Genomic DNA, 21,211 nt, shown 5'->3' on the forward strand with positions numbered 1-21,211 from the left:
CATCACTACTTTCAAGAGCCTACCTGTAGCGCCACGGTCCGATTGTGGCAACTCAGAACGCGCGTGAGCAATTGAGATAAACATCTCATTCAAAACTGTTCGTTTTAAACAGGCTTAAATTGTGTGTAGAAGAAACAACAAAGCAAAAAAAGTTCGATCGGCAATTACATTTAGGTGAGTAAACTCTTTAGAATGGTAGCTGCGATGTTGGCCACGTGTTGGGATGACATTTCAACAGAGTGTCTGAGACATACCAGTTTGCACATCGTCATAATTGTGTGCTTTTTTCTCCTAAAATTGTCAATACTGGAGTTTAATATCAAGACAATCCACAGCTAAATGTTGATTTTATTTTTATAACCATTCAAATTTTACACAAAGACCACGGGGACTTAGGTTTCGATTTTGTCCCCCGCCTGCTCAGGCCAATGGTATTTTCATTCGGTAATTTTCAGACGATTTGAGCATATTTTACCGTGTCAAAATAAAAACAGGATTTAGATTAGCAAATAGAAGACTGACTGTGTGGTTGCGTTTAATTAGGTTTGCAAGCAACTCTCCGTTTACTAAGAAACATGCAGCACTACCATTTGCGAGACTATGAGAAAAAGCTTATTGGAGAGCTACAGAGACAGCAAAACAGCGCCAAATTCTGTGATACACTTTTGCAAACTGAAGGTGAGGCCCAAGCGGTTAAAAAACGCGCGTATGCGCACACACACAAACCGTGATGTTTTAGCCTGAATCATGTAAATTGAACGGTATTTCTCTTGTTCAGGTATTTCAGTGCCCACCCACAGCTGTGTTCTGGCTGCTCTTAGCCCTTACTTATCTCAGAAGCTGTCATCCACACCATCTCCATCTGGGCAAAAACGCCAGCTCCATCTTCAGTCTTTGAAGGCCCCCACACTTTTGAAGCTTGTTGGTCTGCTCTATTCAGGCGAGTTGGCTGTAAATGGATGTGTGGAACAACATGATGTGATGGATGCAATCCAGAAGTTCGGGATCACACCCCTCTTAGAGAGACAGAGAAAGCAGATTGCAAAGGATATGGAAATCCAGGAGAATCAGGTTGGGGTTTGCAGTAAGAGTTGTGCATTAACAGTTGCCAGCCGAGAGTGTGCTTATTGCAGTATGAAGACAGATGCATGTCTGCATCCTGAGATGACAGGACGGATAGATACACATTGTTCAGCAGAGAAGATATGTTGTGTATCCACTGGGACACAAACTCCATTCGACAACCAATCTGATTCAGAAACTCCAGAGCACATCACATTTGAACCCCTAAACACCCCTTCAGATGTGTGTGAATCTAGCTCACACCAACCCTCTGCCTTGACAACAAATCCAACCTCAAATGATGAAATGTCCTGGAATCAGTCCTGCAGTTCAAACAATCACAGTGCCTCCTCCAAGAGGCTTCTGAATGGATGCTCTGATTCTAGTGACAGTGCCCTTGTGTTGACTCAAACTAAGGACAAGAATAAGACAAGTAGAAATGAAGTAAAGAAGATAATAGAAGACAAAGATCCCAACTCAACAGAGAAGAGCCCTGCAGTTACCAAGATAGCAAAGAAGAACCTGGCCAAGATTAAACTTATGGAGACAACACAAATTTCTGTTAAGGTAAGTAGAAGTAAAAGTGAATGTTGCGAACCCTGTCTCTTGCAGATTTTGAAATAATATTCAGTTCTAAGTATGTATCATGACAATGGTTTCATCTACTAATTACTTAGCGTGTAGTTTGCTCAACTCGGAAACTAACAGATGACAAGTTAGCTTGATTTGTGTAATTTTAATACACTGCAACACACTGGGGTTGAAGTACGGAAACCTGTAAACAAGGCTCCCGAGAGCTGACCTTGGGCACTACTACTGGAACAGAAGAAGCCAAAAACTATTCCGCCAGCCATTGTGGCGGCCAAGATTGTATTCTAGCGAATTTAATGTTCGCAAGACGAAAAGTTCGGGAGCTACAGCGTTCGTAAGCCGAGGTATCACTCTATGTTGATGTGATGTTTGTGTGCCCATATGCATGATGTGGCTCTTTGCAGGCCAGCTTTGGTCTGTCTCTGTTGTTTACAGCAGTTGTCAGCTTGTCACGAGTGAATTCACACATGAGTGAGGAGTCTGCAATATTTGTTTATTGCTATTGTGCATGTGGTTGTGTGATTTCTCATACACTTTTGTCCTCATTGTGTCTTCGGGCGACGTAAACTTCTGTGTTTCTGCTTCCTGTGTTTCTCAGGTGAAACTGAGGAGAATGAGGGAAAAAGACAAACTATGGGAAGTTGTGTCCATTCAAGATGAAGATGACACAATAGCAGGGTTCGACTCTTTATCTCAGGTAAAATACACTCGCAAAGTTTGCGTTTAGCGTCTGAATCTTTCAAAAAAATTGTTGATTCGATTTCACACGTTTCACTGTTTCTTCTGTTATGATTTACAGAATTGAAGTTTGGTATAATACCGCCTCAAAATGACAATCCAGGTTGCTCTCTTCCTGACAGAGAGTCGGGCTGGCAAAATCAAATGCCTTTGGAGCCCAATGTTCACCCACAAATCTGTACATGCCGGTCTGCTGCCACTGGGTCGCCGAAGACCCCAGAATGCAACAAAGAAAAGATAATCGAGGTAGACGTATTGCACTCCTCTACAGAAAAAAATGCCTTGCACTTGGCACTGTGAGTACTTTGTCGTCGACACTGATGCCACACATAGTGAAGAGGAGGGAGCAATTGACGTGATTGGCGATGCGATAGCCTGATTTTTACGTATTTTTTTGTTGTTGCGTGACTCAAGGTCATTCCTAGTGTTCTCTGTGTTCCTGAACTTCTATTTCATGCCAGTTAGATATAAAATTTTGAGACCATCTTATGATAGGATTTTACATTTATCCTGTTATGTTTTTGCTTGTGAAGTATATCAACACTAGAATCTCACATTTTGTTTACAATTTTGTTTTCATTCTGTAATCTGCAAAAGCATTTAAAATGTTACTTGTTATGTGTAGTTTTGTGTCTGAAGAGTGGTTGGGGAATTAAATAAATTTCCATACTAAGACAGTGTGTATAAAAAAAACACTATGAATACTTATTGTTGTTGTTAATTACATTGTACTGATGAGGGTCGTTATGCTGATAAGGTGATACCGGGGGGAGTGGGGGTAATAGGGCAGTCGTTAGTTAGGAATTTAGGAACAATCAGTGGGGCCACAGGGAGGGGTCCTCTGCCCCCCCCCCCAACCTGAGAGTAGGGACCTATCGTAGCTGTGTCCGGCGCCACCATGTCTGGACATTAGGGATATATAAATGGGGCCGATACGACCAGTCAGACTTTAGTTCGCTGACGAAGCCTCTTGGATAGGAGGTGAAACGTCCGAAACCTTCACTTTTGTACAGATGACGGCTGAAGAAACCTTCTCATCGATGGACCACTCCTGTACGACTGAGAGCTTACACAGACTTAATTACATTGTATTTTTTTGTTTGTTTGCTAAGTGATTACAGTGTACTTTCTTCTTTTCCTTTTGGACCCCTTCTCGGGGTCGCCACAGCGAATCAGTGTCCTCCATCTTCAGAGGCTTGATTCGCATGTTTGTTTTGGCCAAGCTTTTATGTCAGATGCCCTTCCTGACATAGCCCTCTGTATTTATCCGGGCTTGGGACCGGCACAAGAAGACACTGGCTTATTACAGTATACTATACAGTACTGTATTGGCTTTCTCTCACTGAAATTACATATTGAGCACAAAAGAGGGCGCCTGACTTTACTCGTAGTCGTTTGAATTAAACTTTATTGACAGCGTAAATGTGAATGCACATGTGTGGTTCGAGCTTGAAGGTTATACAAACCTCACCGGCAATGAACTTCGCCACAGTCCAGGGAGAACAGTTTGTTAATTACATTGTATTTATTTGTTTGCCCATGTGATTACAATGTATTAACTGGAATAAGTCGAAATGCCAAAACAGCATTTCGCCCATAAGAAAGCGTTGTATTGTCTTGCGCATGCGCACATTTGAAACCCTTGTTAATTGTTGAATCACTTTCTCTTCCTCGCTGCTTAACCATTGACGCGTGTTTCAAACTATAACAAGGTGAATCTTACTTCAATCAAATTTTGGTTTCGTTTGTGTTGATTAAGATGGCAAGAGGCAACGATTGGAATGAAAATATTGCACAGTGTATTTTTATGTGTTTACCCCTAGTTTTTCGAGTACGTACATTCTCTTGGCTGTCCAACGCCTCGAACGCTGGTAAGTGTGGGGCAAAAAAAACTTGTTAAGTATAGATGGGCCAGTAGGGAGTAGTATTGTGCAGCAAAAGAACGTCAAAACCGGGGTTTGGAGGAGAAACGTGTCAAACTGAAAATCAAACCTGCTTCAAAAATATTTCCGGTGTCGCACACTTGGTCAGAATTCATGTTTATCTTTGTCTTGTTCAGTCGTTCCTTAGGACTGAGTTCAAGTCACGCCACATATCGAATCTAAAAAAAAGTTAATGTTCTAAATGGGAGAACGAAATCGTTATTTCAACACCAAAAACACACTTGATTAATTTATATTCAACTGGGATTCTTCCCCCAAGCCATTAACTCTTTCAACAGTAGCCAAAATGGAACTGTATAGTGCCACTTAGCAGTTTTTTTGACAACGATACTAGTGCAGCGTGTTCTACCGGAAACAAATTCCTTGTGTGTTCTACATACTTGGCAATAAAGATGATTATGATTCTGATTCCCGCATAAAACCCCTCTGCTGTTTTCTTGGTTTCTTCCACAATATACTTCGTGATGTCATATTAAATTAAATGGTGGCTTGAGATGCTAAACTCAACTCAGCTGTATTTTTCGAGCACTTTAAAACAACCGTCACTATCGACAAAGTGCTGTAAATGGAATTAAAATAAGTCATACAACAAATATACAACTGGTGTGACCCATCTTCCATCTTGAAATTGTCGAATAACAGTAAATAACATTATTTGTTCTGCCTTGTGAACACAGACTTAAGAATCGATGACTGACTGTACTTCCCAAAAAGTAGATCTTTGTTTTTTTTAAAGACTGAATGCTGTTCAGGGCCACTTTTGAATTTTAGCTTACCTTCAACCTAAACAGAATTGTAGGAATTCCACCTGGTGCATTTAAAACAACGACGTAGCTTAGCCTTGCAGTCTAATCACTTAATGCTAATGCTAAATCACATCAATGTTTCAGTGGTGAACTGGACATGATGTAGTAGAAATGTAGACCGAAAATCAGTGGAGAGCTGTGCATGTCAACCTTAGGCCTTCAGTAGTGCTACATCTGAATCAATCCACAGCTGAGAGTGTGGTGTGATTTACTATACGTCCCCTAGAGGGTGCTGTTAGCCAGGAAATAACTTCTGACTTGATGAAACTTAAGAAATAATGTCATTAAACTGTTCAAATTTGTACTATGAACATGTGGATTCAAGATAACCTCATAAATATGCAATGTTATTTGCTAGCTTTGGAGCGGTCCAATCTTTCTTAATGATGTCCATCTATTCTTGAAAAGTCCATCTTCAAAATGGCTTTAACAGTATATCTGTAACCAAATCAATTTCTTCTTCTCCAGCCAATGGGGTTGAATAAGCGGATATTAAATCAACAGAATAATATATTGTCTTATGCAGCTCGCTACCGATAGTGTGCCAGCTCTGGCCAGTATGCTCTTATTACTAGTGGTGAGTGATACTATGATTGGCTAGTGACTAGCCAATCTTGTGACGAGCCGATCATAGTTTGTGAAAACTAGTAAAATAATGTGTAAAATAGTAAAACATCCTTTGTGAAAACGTTTCCAGTGCCTTGCAGCAGGCCTTGAGTTGCCAACTGGAAATCTGATTGGTTAAAGCAACAGTTTCATCAACATTTATTTTTACGCCAGATAGATTTCTAACCTTGGTAACAAATGATGGCTGAAATGTGGTTGGTTAAATGCTTGAATACGAAAGACATCTGGAAGCAGCACAAAAGAGGAAAATAATGAAAGGACGCTGAAAGACAAGTTGGAATTATTTAATAAGAATTCCTGGACAAAATATAATTAATCTGTGATTCAGATATTTTTAGGCAATCAGAGAAGGCCTTGCAGTCCCTCACTGTCCACCACTGATATGATGACATGGTGCAGTAAAACATGTAGACTGAAAATCAGCCATTTGTTCTTTATCCTATGCCAAGAACAATTAATATTATTAATGTACCGATGAGTTGAGGCATCTCAGTGAGTATCTCGACAACAATGTGAAATACAAATGCTTTGAGTTATGATGAATTCAATTCATATCATATTTGTAGAAAAGCCCCTGAACAAATAAACCGATGAGCATTCTATCCTCTCAGGTTACCAAATCAGTTTCACTGTCTACTGCAGGTTTTCAAAACGAAAAGCCCTTCTCTAACACCTCCCATGTGTACGTCATGGGGGGGATTCCCCACCCACCCCTCTCTTTTATAGGCGCGTGATGTCTTGCATCTCAGCATCGTCACGACACAGCCAATTACGCCACGCATCCTACCCTGTGTGCCGCACGGAGTCACACTCCAATTACACCGGAAAGAGAGCAAGATTTATCATTCTGCTTCCCACGTGCAAGAAAATATAGGCAGCATGAAGAAAACTCCAAATCCAGGTAAGTACATTTGTAACTGACCTGTGGCCTTTGCGATAATTGAGGTTTTTTATCTTTTCCAATAGCAGACTTCGGACTATTTTATCGTAAAGCCTCTTCTAAGTTTATTTCAGTCAGTGTATCTCTTTTGGGACAGTTTTGGATCACAGCATGAAGCACAATAGGGTACACCTCGAGGTCCTCTGGCTTTTAAAGTCGCATGTTCATCTCAGATGCTTTTTTTTTTCTCTCTGTGGATGCACTGAGCCTCTTGGGGTTCTGTCCCCAATGTGCTCTCATAGTGTTCTTCTATTTTGCAAGGCAGTTTTTGGACTGTGTGTCATATGTTATTAAGAACAATGTTTATGGCAAAATACTTTCACTCATTCACTGCCATTCACAGATTTATTTGGGAATTCAAAATATGTCATAGAGCGGCATTCCCTAATTTGTTTGGGTTTATTTTTTTCATGCTTGGTTGCAGATAAAGCGCTGGCTATGGCTTCTGCCAATGTTTTTTTTTCCATAAGGGGTCAGCATTTCCCTTTTTTCCATGTTAATGCTTTGTTGCAGTTTCAGCTGTTGTTAAACCGCTATATCAACCATTATGTATGTATTGCATTGTATTTTGAACAGCCGCCCTCATTTCAAGTTCTGATAACTCTAGACCCATATAATTTAGGAATTAACACTTTTTCCCGATGAAAGTAGAGAGTCTAATGTCTCTTACGCAGCATTGAATCTTTATGTAGTCCTAAAACCCAATATTCTGTGGGTGCTGGAATTCGAGTGACAGTGACAAAAACCTTGGCACTGGAGTGAACATATTTTTGCACATCGTCTAGCAGTGACAGTAACAGTGTGTTACGAATCTATCTTAAAAAAATGCTCATAAAATTGAAGGTAGCTCAAGAACAATCACCTCCAAATCTCCCTAATATATGTGCAGATACTTTATTATGACTTGCTGGTAGGAAAAACGATATATTTTGAGCTGGCTGGTAAAAATAAACATGTTTTTATCACTACAAGTTTGCCCGAATCAAACAATATGAATAGCTATCGTCAAATGTTTGAATTTGTCAGTTCTTGTCTACGTGGACTCATATTTCACAACAACCTCTATTTTCGGTCCCATCTGTGTTTACACATTTCCAACATTTGGAAACAACTCAAGAGAGACTCGTGGGAGATGGGGGCAGGGGGTGAGGTTGGACTAAAAGGCATCGCTCCGGATGAAACGGGCACAAGCAGATTCTGTGACGCAAAGAAGACACGGTGAAATCCAGGCCCAGAGAATATTGCTCAGTCATTCATGCATGTTTGGTGGGTAGTCACGTGCAAATAGACGGCAGCAGCGCGGCGCCGCAAGGAATCTGCTCTTGACCTTTTTTAGGGAGCACACACACGCACAAAAAATGTCAGATAGGTTGTGAGATTTGTGACTCCTTTTCGGAGGTGTATCACTTGCTGTCGACTGGAAGGAGAAGAAGCGAAAAAGAATGTTTTTGGGTAACTTCGAGATGCACTTTGGTCGTTTGTATCTCACGCTTGATTGTGGCAAAAAGGAAGCATGAGACCAGAGCATAAAAAGCGCACTATGAAGTCCCACCAAGCGTCCAAACTGCTTGCATGCGCAGCATCTTCACCTTAAGGTGTCAAATATTCTTTCAAAATAAGTCTTAAAGAGCACAACATCATTATATTTATGCACTCTACGTACTCAATTCATGAAGTCAAGATTGTGATTCCTTTTAACTAATTCACTGTCATTCACAAATTTATTCAGTAATTGAAAATACGATGTAGAGCGCCATTTCAGAATTTTTTTTTTTCTTGTTTGGGTGCCGATAAAGCGCTGGCTATGGCCTCTGGCAATATTTTTTCCTTTCCATAAGGGGGAAGCATTTCCCTTTTTTTCCATGTTAGCACTTTGTTCCAGCTTCAGATGTTGTTAAAGTGATATATACAGGTACATGAATATTGTATTGTATTTTGTACATTTGCCCCCATTTCAACCTCATATAACTCCAGAACCATATAATTTAGGAATTAACTCTTTTTTTTCTCATGAAAGAAGAGAGTCCAAGGTTTCTTACGCTGCATTGGATGGTTATGTAGTCCTAAAACTCATTATTCTGTGGGTCCTAGAATTTGAGTGACAATGACAAAAATTCTGGCACTCGAGTGGACCCATTTTTGGCAGTGAATGAGTTAACATGCTTTAGATCAGATATGATCCAAAATCTGTTTACAAGAAACATATAAGATAGAAATATGTATTGCAAATTTCCCCATTGTGGGACTATTAAAGTCTTTCTGATTCTGATTCTGATATAAAGGTTTTCCAAATATGAGGCACAACGCATTATAAGCCGCTGCAGTCGAGGCTGGGGTTATGCACTACTTCTTCTACAAGTGGAAATGGAGTTGGTGGATGCTGACGGTAGTTGCGAGACCTGTTGTTGCTCAATATGACTTCAAATATAAGGTGCACCGGCGTATAAGGCGCAGGTTCATCTTTTGTAGAAAATCAAGGCATTGGGCTGTGTCTCATACTCCAGAAAATATTGGAAACAAAAACTAAATGTTTCCTTTCAACAAATGCTTACATTGTTACACCTCTTTTTTTAGAAATAAACAACATCTCCCTTAGTGATACCTGTTTCCCTCGACCACAAATGGAACGATGTTGTAATGTGTTTTTGTGGAGGCTGTTGACAGCGAGACCTGGTTTGACTTGATGAACCCAACGGACTTGTGTTATTCTCCACTTTCAATTGCAGCGACCCCGAATAAACAGGGAGACTTGTCGAGTGAATGCATCGTGTTTCTTTTGCTTTTTTTTCCCTCCCTCCTTTCTACGCTTGAGAGATCACGGTCCACCGTGTTATATGTTCTCATGGCCTGTCCTCAGCCTTCAATCCACTCTTCTGTGTTGGACTTTTGCCCGGGGGAGCATGTTATGAGGATTTATTCCACTTTGCGGAGGGGAGGGTACTTGATGTTGACCTGCAGGTTCAAGTGAACAATGGAGCAAAATAATATAGTGACAGTGAAAAGATACAGTATTTGAAAATCGACTCGGTTCGCTGTTTTGCTGTGTGACTCTGGCTCGGGTCATATGTTGTTCATGTCATGTCATGTAATATTGGATAAAGTTTTTTAAGTACCGGAACATGTGAACAATAATGCACACTTTTAGTTGAAAAAAAAAAACAATTAACTACTGCTATTTAGGAGGCCCTGTAGATGAGTGGTTAGAACGCCGGCTTCACAGTGCAGAGGTCGTGAGTTCAATTCCAGCTCCGGCCTCCCCGTGTGGAGTTTGCGTGTTCTCCCTTGGCCCGCGAGTGTTTTCTCCAGGTACTCCGGTTTCCTCCCACATCCCAAAAAACATGCTCTACTCTAAATTGTCCCTCGGCGTGAGTCTAAGAGTGACTGGTTGTTTGTCTCTGTGTGCCCCTGCGATTGGCAGGGTGTCCCCCGCCAAAAAAAGGCTGGGCTAGGCTGCAGCACCCCCCACAAAGCGGTCTGGACAATGAATGGATACTGTTATTTATACCGAATATTTTATCATCAGTTCATTTTCTAATCAGTTATAACGGTCACATCTGTGCTTCAGCTGATCCCAGCTGTCTTCCGGGACACCCTGAACTGGTTGCCAACACATCAATGCCAACCTTTCCCGCTCACACTCACACCAAGTGTAAATTTTCTTCCATTAACCTGCCATGCATGTTTTTGCAATTTGGGAGGAAAAACCGGAGTACCCGGAGACAACCTACACAAGCACATGGAGAAATTGCAAACTTCACTCAAAGCCAGAATCGAACCTTGAACCTCGGTACCATGAGGCCGACGTGCGAACCAGTGCTCCACCATTCCGCTGTTCAACGAAACAATATGTAAAATACAAATGTCATTCAAGATAATACTGTCCATGTATCATGATAAAAATTTGAGATGTAGGGGTGTCAAATCACAGGCGCTATAAACACGGCTGCAATAATTAAACTCCTTTGCTAGCCAATTCAGCGGCACCAACGCGCCTTGACGCTCAGGGGAATAAACATGGAAATAAACAATCATAAGGACAAAAAAAAACGATATGCAAATTAAAGCAAGCTTTCCACCACGAAGCAGACGGAAGGGAGGCGATACAGCTCTTGGTTTCTCTTCCACATTGTCTATATTCTCACGTAGGTTGCAAGCGGACTGAGTTGCACTCACTGCAATCTCGAATCAAGCTGCCAAAACCCTTTTTTCACGGGTCCTGTATTATTTTTTTCTCTTTTTTCTTCTCACCTTAACCTCCCGTGCGTGCTTGAGCTCATCCGCTGGGATTAAACTGCTTTGATCATTCAGCTTTAGTCGGCAGCGAGTTCAAAAAGCTCATTGTGTTCGCTACTCATAAGAGGCCTGCCTGCCTGAGATTCTTGACTTTATATCCCAGCAAAAAGTTAAATTCATACCCACTCGATTACTTTTTTGCAGCTATTGTCTCAATCCTCTCTGGCCCTCTGCGGGAAACGCCACATCGTATTTTGCTCAAGCCCTGTTTAAGATAATATGATTAATGCTGGGCTATGAACTATCCTTTTTTTAAGCGTGCTTGTCCTCATTAGGGTGCCTGGCTGAACTAGAGCCTATCCCAGCTGACATTGAGCGAGAAATCGGATTGGTCACCAGTAAATTACCAAGATGTAAATTTTACACAGGAAAGAAGGAGCAAACATTGAAACAACGAACGTCCAATGTGCCGACTGCTATTTAAAATGCTCCATGCATAGGGACAATCCCTCCCAATCCGTGATAAAAAGTCTCGCAGATCTTTATGCCCGAGTACGGTAACATGCAAATGCGAGGATGACATCATATGCCAAAAATAGAGCAGGGCGGACAATGATGGGACTGCGTAAAAAAAAAAAAAAAAAACAGCGCGTAAATAACATAAGGATGAAAACGGGGGCAACGTCACCGCCGCTTACCGTGCCAAGCAGCCAGTCAGTCGTGAAGGATTTTGCTCATTAGGCAAAACACCTGATGTTACACGCAGATGCCATTAAAAGGGGAGCATCCTTGTTATTCTATACATTTTTTTTTGGCCCAATTAACATCATCATTCGCTGCTATTGAAAATATGACGTAGAGCACCATTCCCAAAATTGCTCCGGTTTTAGTTTTTCTTGCTGGGGTGCCGATAAAGCAATAGCCATGACCTCAGGCAATGGTTTTTTTTCTTTTCCACAAGAGGCCAGCAATCCGCTTTTTCCATGTTAGCGCTTTGTTCTAGCTTCAGATGTTTTTAAAGTGCTATATAAACCAATATTATTATTTTATTTTCGATAGCCGCCCTCATTTCATGTTCATATAACTCCAGACCCATATAATTTAGGAATTAACTCTTTGTTTTCTGAAGAAAGAAGATAGTCCAAGGTTTCTTACACCACATTGAATGTTAATGTAGTCCTAAAACTCAATATTCTGTGGGTCCTGGAATTTGAGTGACAATGTCAAAAACCCTGCCACTGGAGTGGACACATTTTTTGCAGATTTTTGCACATGTTTGGCAGTGAATGAGTTAAATGCAGGCTGTATGCAGTTGTGAGCATCACAGTATTTCACCCTTTTAGTTGGTATGTTTGTCTCTGGCTTCTTCCGCTTAAAAGCCTCGGGTAGGGCAGGATCTGAGTGCTTTTCACAAATTTGTAGCTTTTGCATCCACTGCAGTTGTCTGGACAGAAACTTCCGATCTGATAGTGGATTTGGAGTTTGGTGTGTCCCACAGGCAAATACAGAACGGAGGCACTAAGCAAGGATGTCAGCGGCGGCGGCAGCAGCAGCCAAATTCTTCTAGAGAAGACGAAAATAAGAGGTGACTATGAGACAAACAATCGACAAGAAGGGTAAAGAATGAAGTGTAGAATGTATGGTTGTTGAAAAGAATAAGGCCATGGGTTCATCTCGGGGAATCGTGAAAAAAAATATGGCCAAGTGATTACAGACAGTATCATGAAGAATAAGATAAGCACACAGATATATGGATGATCTGAATAGCTTGACTCACTGGAAATATTGTGATGGGTCTTTGGCAAGCTAATAATGCCACATTCGAAATGGAGAGCATAAATTTGTCTTGTTTCTCAGAGATAGTCAAGGCGATCCATATTGTTGGCGACAAGACATTTAGCCTTCATGTTATTTAAAATAGAAAAAAAATAATGAAGGCCATCAATCACTTTGGTGAGCTCCCTACCAGGAAAATGGCATTATTCCTTCCCTGTGTCATTATTTTTTTCATTACATTTCAAATTGTGTTCCAGCAATGATGCTAGAGATCACACATCTACCCGTAAACAACAGCAAACAAATGTTATGAAAATGAATTAGGTGACTTAAAATTGAAAAATAAATATTCAAGGATCACCTGACAGTAAATTCACGGATAAAAAAAAAATCAAAAATCATCTTGTACTTTGAATTCCAATTTTAACTCATTCACGATGTGTAAAAATGTGTCTATTCCAGTGCCAAGGTCTTTGTCATTTTCACTCAAATTGCAGGATCCACAGAATATTGGATTTTAGGACTACATAAATACAGCGTAAGAAATCTTAGTCTCTTTTCTTTCATCAGAAAAAAGAGTTCATTCCTAAGTTACTGTACACAGGTCTGGAGTTATCTGAGCTTGAAATGGGGCGGCTGTACAAAATACAATACAATACATCCATATTGATTTATATAGGGCTTTAACAACAGCTGGAGCTGGAACAAAGTGCTAACATGGACAAAAGGAAAATGCTGCCCCCGCTTGGAAGGGAAAAACATTGTCAGAGGCCATGGCCAGCGATTTATCAGTACCCAAACAAGAAAAAAACAAAACCTGAACAAATTTGGTAACGCCGCTCTACGTCATATTTTCAATACTCGAATAAATGTGTGAATGGCAGTGAATGAGTTAAAAAAATGTGCAGCATTTTCACCGCCCCGTTTTGAAAGGTCAGTGCTGTTGGACAGTCTGCAACAAGATGGATGCATGGCTTGAGCATCCCGCTATGAGAAGAAAAAAGCATCAGCGCAGAGCGCCGATGCCCATGTGGAACTGTCGCGGCTTGGAATTGAAGCGGATTTACGTGGGGCTGGAGATTTGAGACAATCTCTTTTTGTCAATGGATGCTACAGCTTTGTGTTTTCTTTCAACATTTAGCTTGTAGCACATGTGCACATTCCACCATGACGTCCCTGATCCACTGGTGAAAAGAATGCTTTGATCCTCTTCTCTTTCATCTAGAACTGCTTCATGCAACAAAGAGGGTGCAGAAAGTGCTATCTATGTCTTTTGTGTTGTATCACATTATTTATTTGTTTGTTTGTTTGTTTGTCTTCAAGATGGCGCCGCAAGAGTGGCTGCCGTTCCAGCAGGTTCTGTATTTCTTTTTTCGACTTCTTCCTTTCCTTTCCTCTTATTTTCATTACTTTGCTGCTGTTAAATGTACATTTCTCCACTGTGAGACTAATAAAGGTTCATCCAATCTTATCCAACATCAGAAACACACACACACACGCGCGCGCACGCACACACACACACACACACACACACACACACACACACAAAAGAAATCAGTCGGAAAGAAGGAATTAAACAAGATTCAGCTGAGCTGTGACCCTTGAACTGGGAGGTGCAGGAGAAACATCTGTCCAGAAACCCAACACCTCGTGTCTTACTTTGACATTTGCGTATATTCCGAATACGTCATACACATCCTACTATCTTCGCTTCTCATCTTCTTTATTTTTTTCCCCCCCTCCAAATTCTCCCTCACATATTTATTTGTTTTTCCGATGCGGTCGCTGCCAAGGTCGCAGCATTTGATTCGCTTCCTTGTCACGGTCATCAAACCATCCATTTTGAATGTGCTACACAGTCAAACTCCGCATGAGCAGAGGTCTCTGCGTGTGTGTGTGTGTGTGTGTGTGTGTGTGTGTGTGTGTGTGTGTGTGTGTGTGTGTGTGTGTGTGTGTGTGTGTGTGTGTGTGTGTGTGTGTGTGTTTCTGCATGTGTATAGATTGTCCACTTGCAACCCACAAGTGGTGGATTTGGACATCAGGGGCTTGGCATGCTGATTATAGAGCACCGAAGCCATGAGTAACCACAGGAACTCTCTTTCTTCCTTTTCTTTTTCCAACTTCAGCCCTCATTCACTTTTGGGCACATTTGCCGAGCTGGAGGTGAAAGCGGTGGGGCCCTCGTGCTGATGTGGCAATTATTTTTTGGGGGCGCAAGCAAGACTTTGGAGATGGGATGACAAAAGAGTTGATGGGGTTTTACTTAGAAATGGTCGCGTTTTTGTGATTGAATAGCTTGATCACGAAGAAACTATGCAACTAATGTTCATCTAACTTGGAGGTCCTACGTGACTACCAAGGATCCGTTTATAAATTTGGTGAAGCTTCTTAACTCATTCACTGCCAGACATGCAAAAATGTGTCCACTCCAGTGCCAGGGTTTAAATATTGAGTTTTAGGACTGCATAAACATTCAATGCAGTGTAAGAGACCTTGGACCCTCTTCTTTCATTGTAAAAAAGAGTTAATTCCTAAGTTATATGGGTCTGGAGTTATCTGAACTTGAAATTGGGGCAGCTGTACAAAGCACAATACAAAATACATATACAAATCCATTCATATTGATTTATATAGTGCTGAAGCTCTAAAAAAGCGGTAACATGGACAAAATGCAAATGCTGTGCTCTTGTGGAAGGGAAAAAACTGCCAGAGGTCTGACCAGCGCTTTATAGATATCCCACCCCACAAGAAAAACTAAAACCCGAACAAATTCGGGAATGGCGATCCACGTCAAACTTTTCAATTCCTGAATAAATTCAGGAATGGCAGCGAATGAGTTAAATGCTCATTGACCTTAGCTCCCTTAAATGTTTTTTTTTTGTTCAAATCTTGTATAAAGTCATTAAGTTTGTTGTTTTCAGTAATGAAAATCTGACAATGATTTCAACCAGATGAAAATCAGTCTCCATGATCTTACTACAACAACACTAGAGCACAACGCTAGAGCCACACATGACGGCAATCAGTAATCGTTGCGAACCAACGCAAACTGGGCTTGTGACATCCAAAACGGCACCGGACTATTTTTCAATAATAAACGTACTCCATTTTACAAGTGATGTTTGATGAAACCCCATTTTGCTCAGTCTTCTGCCAGCTGCATTTCATGTCTAATGGTTACCGTCTGGAGTGAGAGAAATATATGTCAATTGCGGCACGGCCATTCTGTGATGAACCGACGCTCTGGCTTGACGGTCCATCGGACCTCATAGCGGGATTTCAATTGTCAGCAAAGTGGAAGAGAGGAGCCTATAGTGGCTTAAAAAGCCAATTTTACCCCCAACTGGAGTTGATTAGGTATGTTGCGTGACAGGGCCTCTGTGTGTGTGTGTGTGTGTGTGTGTGTGTGTGTGTGTGTGTGTGTGTGTGTGTGTGTGTGTGTGTGTGTGTGTGTGTGTGTGTGTGTGTGTGTGTGTGTGTGTGTGTGTGTGTGTGTGTGTGTGTGTGTGTGTGTGTGTGTGTGTGTACAACCAGTTACAGGGTCATGAGTTGGTTCTAATCTTGTATGTTTCCCAGCATTGGCTCATTGGCCGTCGGCATAGACTGGACACAGTCCCAGCTGCTGACTCAACATGAACAATGATGTGGCCTTTCTTCGCCCTGCTGACTTTATGAGCCCTCAAAATGTCTTTACTTGTTGGGAATCTGGGAAAAGGCTGCTTTGAATTATCTTGGTTTCTGCTTCAGCAGTTGCACAAAAGGATGTTGCCCATTAGGAACGTATATTGGTCATATTGGTATAATATGGAAGATTTATTGCTTAGTGTGTGTGTGTGTGTGTGTGTGTGTGTGTGTGTGTATTTTAGATTCGTCTGTGTCGGCTCTCAGTCATACAGAAGTTGCTGAAGAAACCTTTTCAGCGATATGTTTTAGATTACAAAAAGTATCTGTCATACAATTGCCACTCCAAGCAAAATTACTCCTCAGTGTGACTGAGTTTTGGTTCGAACGGTCGTCCATTTCTTGTGTGGCCTTCTATTTTTGGAACTGGGATGGGTTGATTTTGGAAAGCAGAGAAGGGGACTGTTGGAGGGGTCTTTATCATATTAATAATACATTTCATTTATAAGCACCTTTCAAAACTCTCACGGTCACTTTACAGTTCCAAGATAAGTGTTTTATGTGGGTGAGCAGTGGCAGCCACATGCGTCAGCGTTCACTCAACCCGGAATAACTCAAATACATAAAAAGCTAGTCTGCTAGCTAATAGCCCCCTAACTGTTAGCCAGTTAGATAGCCAGCCAGCTAGATACATAGTTAAGAGATAGCTTACTAGACAGCTAGCTAATAGAAAGCGAGCTAAATAGCCAGCCGGCTAGGTAGACAGATAGAAGATAGCCAGATAAATAAAAAGAAGTGGAGAGGAAACATTTCACACACACACCACAATTACTTCCCAGCAATAACCAGGGTGAATGGGAAAAAAAAATATTTACATAATAATACATAATATGCTCGTCAAGTGACGACCAACCCCAGTTTAGGTATAAAAGGTAGCATTGTACCTCTGTCATCAGTCAGGTGGTAGTTGTGATTAGAAAATAGTGACACAATCAGACCTCATTATCTTGAATTATGCAGATGACGTGTGCTTCGTTTCTGAATTGCGTTTGGACTTACATTTGACGGCACGTCATGTTCAATGAAAAGAATGTCTCATCAAAATCAATTCCAGATTTTGGATACATCTGCCACTATGGCATCACAAAAGAATTGCAGAGCCAAATAAACGACACACATGATGTCGATTTGCTCATGAAAAAAGTCATGAGTGTACAACGGTCAGCTTCTAAATTTGGCTTTTGGAGGATGAATGATGTGAGGGGTTTTGTCATCCCCTGTACATGCCCCAGGTTGGATGGGGATGGGGCAAACGAGGAGGACAGGGCCTGCCACTCTACCTCCCCCTTTCACGTTCTCTTTCTCTTGGCAGCACGTGCATGGCGGTCTATGACAATGACGCGCAAGAAGGGGCGGTGGGGGAGATGAGCACTGCGTAGCGCTATGGTGAGGTCATCCGACAGTGGCTGGCTGCACCGCATTACTCGACACACACTACTGTTTTATTCCTCATCAGATCCCAGGAAACTCTGTTTCTTAAGGCTTTGGGCTGTTCTGATTAACTCATTCACTGCCAGACAATATGCAAAAATGTGTCCACTCCAGTGTCAGAGGTTTTGTCATTTTCACTCAAATTTCAGGATCCACAGAATATTGAGTTTTAGGACTATATCAACATTCAATTCGGCGTCAGAAACCCAAGACTCTCTTCTTTCATAAAAAAAGAGTTAATTCCTAAATTATATGGGTTTGGAGTTATCTGAGTTTGAAATGGGGCCGGCTGTCCAAAAAAATAATACAATACATACATATTGATTTATATAGCGCTTTAACAACTGCTAAAGCTGTTAACATGGACAAACGGCAAATGCTGCCCCCTCGTGAAAGGGAAAAACATTGCCAGAGGTCTAACCAGCGCTTTATCTTCACCTTACGCAAGAACCAAAACCCCAACAAATTTGGGAATGGCGCTCCCCATCACACTGTTCAATTCGCGAATGAATTTGTGAATTGTAGCGAATGAGTTAAATGGTCTGTAGTAACCTGATGTTATTTTACAAGACCCACAAAGTATCTTACTGCATAACAAAAATAATGACAGAGCAATTCAACATTTTTTAACTGTTCAGTACAGCTTTGATTTTTATTCAAGTGAATGGAGTACAGGCACTTCCCTATTTACGAACATTTCAGTTATGAACAACATACAGTACTGTATGAATATTTTTGTTGTAACATGTAGTATTCTCTCCAGTTGTACATTTCTTTATAGAACATATATTTTATTCAATGTTTATTTTTCAATACAAACCAAAACAGGTTACTAATATAAGGCTTAAACATAGTTATATAAGCCTCAAATGACAACCGACGTCTCCAGACAAGTTGTGTCCATAATTTGTGAAATGACTTCAAATGACTTCTACTGAGCGTATTTTACAAAACTTCCACCGCATATGCACCCTTATCTTTTACCCTCTCCCCCACTCTTCATTGTGCATCAGTCGCTGGCAGGCATCCCTTAAGTGTGTGCCGGCGTGCTGGTGACTTTTTTTGTTGTTATGCTCCACTCTTACATAACTAAATATAGCATGTTCGAGTCACGCATTAGGCTGTAGGTTGTGCTCTGAAGTGACGGCTTACATTAATGTGGAGCCCGCGGCCCACCATCGACTCTTAGTCAATGTGTGGTACGCAGACCCCTTTTTAGAGGGAAGGGGTGGACTGGGGTCTATGTGTGTGTTTGCATGATTGAACAAGAGCACGTGACTGTCTGTGCCTCATGACCATCTGCCTCGGTGACTGCAAATGTAGGCTTATATCTTTAGCGTATGTGCTGCAAAGTGCATTTGTAATAGTGTGTATGTGTGCGTGTGTGTGTGTGTGTGTGTGTGTGTGTGTGTGTGTTTGAACTCATGGAACGAACTGCATTGAACTGAATCCACATCTATGACGATACTCCAAAATTGTGACAACAGCATTAACATTAGCAAAATATGGTACATCAACTAGCCATACATCTGTGTAAGCTCTCAGTCGTACAGGAGTGGTCCATCGATGAGAAGGTTTCTTCAGCCGTCAACTGTACTTCTTTGAAGGTGTCAGATGTTTCGCTTCTTATCCAAGAGGCTTCGTCAGCGAACTAAAATTTTTTTGGTGGTAGTTTTGGCCCTATATATATCCCTACTGTCCAGACGTGGCGGTGCCAGACTCTGCTATGATTGGTCCCTGCTCCCAGGTTGGGTGGAGCAGAGGACTACTACCACTCCCTGCGGCTACACTGATTACTTCTATTGTCCTGCCCAAGTATGGGGTCTACGACTGGCCTGATTGCGTCATTTGCCCTGGTATCACCTCATCAGCATAACTAAGCCTATGTTGCCCAAGAAGTCGGTTGTAGAAACGATCCAAATTGAACCTCACAACACCATGGCGATTTAGTGAAGGGTTTTGCTGTTTTATGAAAATAGCTTCTGTTACTCCCCTTTCAAACCATCTATTTTTTTCTTTGCTAAAATATTAACCCAATTGTCGTCAAATGAGTGGTTGCTAGCTTTTAGAAAAGCAATATTCTGTGGGCCCTGGAATTTCAGTGAAAATGACAAAAACCCTGGCACTGCAGTGGACACATTTTTACACGTCTCTCAGTGAATGAGTTAAAATGCTCAGAATTGTTAGATTTTGTGACAGTAAATCTAGAAAGTTACCGAGCGTCCAAGCAGATGGCTATGATGTAATCCCAAAATGGTCACAAAGAGCAATGTTTTGTAGAAGGTGGGATTCTTGGAAAAAATAATTTTATATTAAATATAATATAATAGTATAATATTAAAATAATTTTAATAACATACAATACCCAATATATATTCATCCTGAAATACTCCTCTTTGTATTCACGTCGTTCTATAAAAGGCTCTATAAAAAAGAGCATGATATATATATATATAGAGCCTTTTATAGAACGACGTGAATACAAATATTCATGATATATATATATATATATATATATATATATATATATATATATATATATATATATATATATATATATATATATATATATATATATATATATATATATATATATATATCATGCCCTTCTTTATAGAGCCTTTTATAGAACGACGTGAATACAAAGAGGAGTATTTCAGGATGAATCCTCTCTGTCTCTCTTTGTTCAAACTCATCATGAGCACATCATGACATAATAGACTGATTAGCCACACTAGCATGTCCCACCTCAAGACAAAGACAACTCTCAGCTATGTCACAAGTAGACACGCGTGCACGAATTGAACAATGGTCTTGTTGTAATTGCACGGACACTTGAACGATCTGCAAAACACAATCGAGCGGCTTTCTGGGTTGTCATCATCCAAGTTGTCAACACAGGCATGTACACGCACGCTCACGCTTAAAAAAAAAATCCTTAATCTGTTTCCTTTGCTCTGTCTACCATCGCTGCTCTGATGTCTGAATGAGCAGCAGGATTTAAGAGGGTAGGAGTAGTTGAGTCAGATTGTTGAAATCTCCCTTGATCTTCTCCATTTGTCTTGATGCCATTTAAGTTTGGGAGATTCACTCTTGAACACACTTGTTAGGAGAGAGAGTTGCACAGTTAAAAACACGTTAACATCAATCTCTACCGAAAGAAAGAGGAAGCGGGCTCCTGTGTCTTTTTCTTCGACAGTTTTGTATGACATTTGTGGCATATTTTCCACTGTAGGTTTCGGGTGCGGTACAGTGGTTGGTTCCGAGCTACAGCTTGACATTAATCAACTCTAATTTCTGAAATATATTCTTTCAAAATCTACTCTGTGTTGTATGAGATTATCTCCAATGTCAGTTATTTTGACAAAACAATAAATGATTTC

General features: G+C 40.9%; 2 protein-coding genes across 2 annotated transcripts in view; both read left to right on the forward strand.

The window, feature by feature from the left end:
• The first annotated feature begins 10 nt into the window (after positions 1-10).
• On the forward strand, positions 11-3,116 carry LOC148892701 (uncharacterized). Its single transcript, XM_089005600.1, has 4 exons — positions 11-678; positions 779-1,629; positions 2,252-2,350; positions 2,453-3,116. Exons 1-4 carry the CDS (start codon positions 576-578, stop codon positions 2,456-2,458), a joined length of 1,059 nt encoding a protein of 352 aa, XP_088861726.1. The 5' UTR covers positions 11-575; the 3' UTR covers positions 2,459-3,116.
• A 3,415-nt stretch (positions 3,117-6,531) lies between these two features.
• The window catches only part of septin9b (septin 9b), a 78,433-nt gene continuing 63,753 nt past the window's right edge, over positions 6,532-21,211 (forward strand). The window contains exon 1 of the mRNA XM_089006359.1: positions 6,532-6,668. The gene's annotated coding sequence lies outside the window, so the exon portion shown is untranslated. The remainder of the gene's footprint in view (positions 6,669-21,211) is intronic.

This window comes from Hippocampus bargibanti, linkage group LG10 (assembly GCF_051943395.1).
Source record: "Hippocampus bargibanti isolate YZ-2025 linkage group LG10, ASM5194339v1, whole genome shotgun sequence".
In the NCBI taxonomy this organism is placed as follows: Eukaryota; Metazoa; Chordata; class Actinopteri; order Syngnathiformes; family Syngnathidae; genus Hippocampus; species Hippocampus bargibanti.

What these genes read in the sequence shown, in the direction of transcription:
- LOC148892701 (XM_089005600.1), top strand. Translation starts at nt 576, where the DNA reads ATGCAGCACTACCATTTGCGAGACTATGAGAAAAAGCTTATTGGAGAG. An exon ending in TACACTTTTGCAAACTGAAG is followed by an intron (nt 679 to 778) that starts GTGAGGCCCAAG and finishes TCTCTTGTTCAG; the next exon opens with GTATTTCAGTGCCCACCCAC. An exon ending in CAACACAAATTTCTGTTAAG is followed by an intron (nt 1,630 to 2,251) that starts GTAAGTAGAAGT and finishes TGTGTTTCTCAG; the next exon opens with GTGAAACTGAGGAGAATGAG.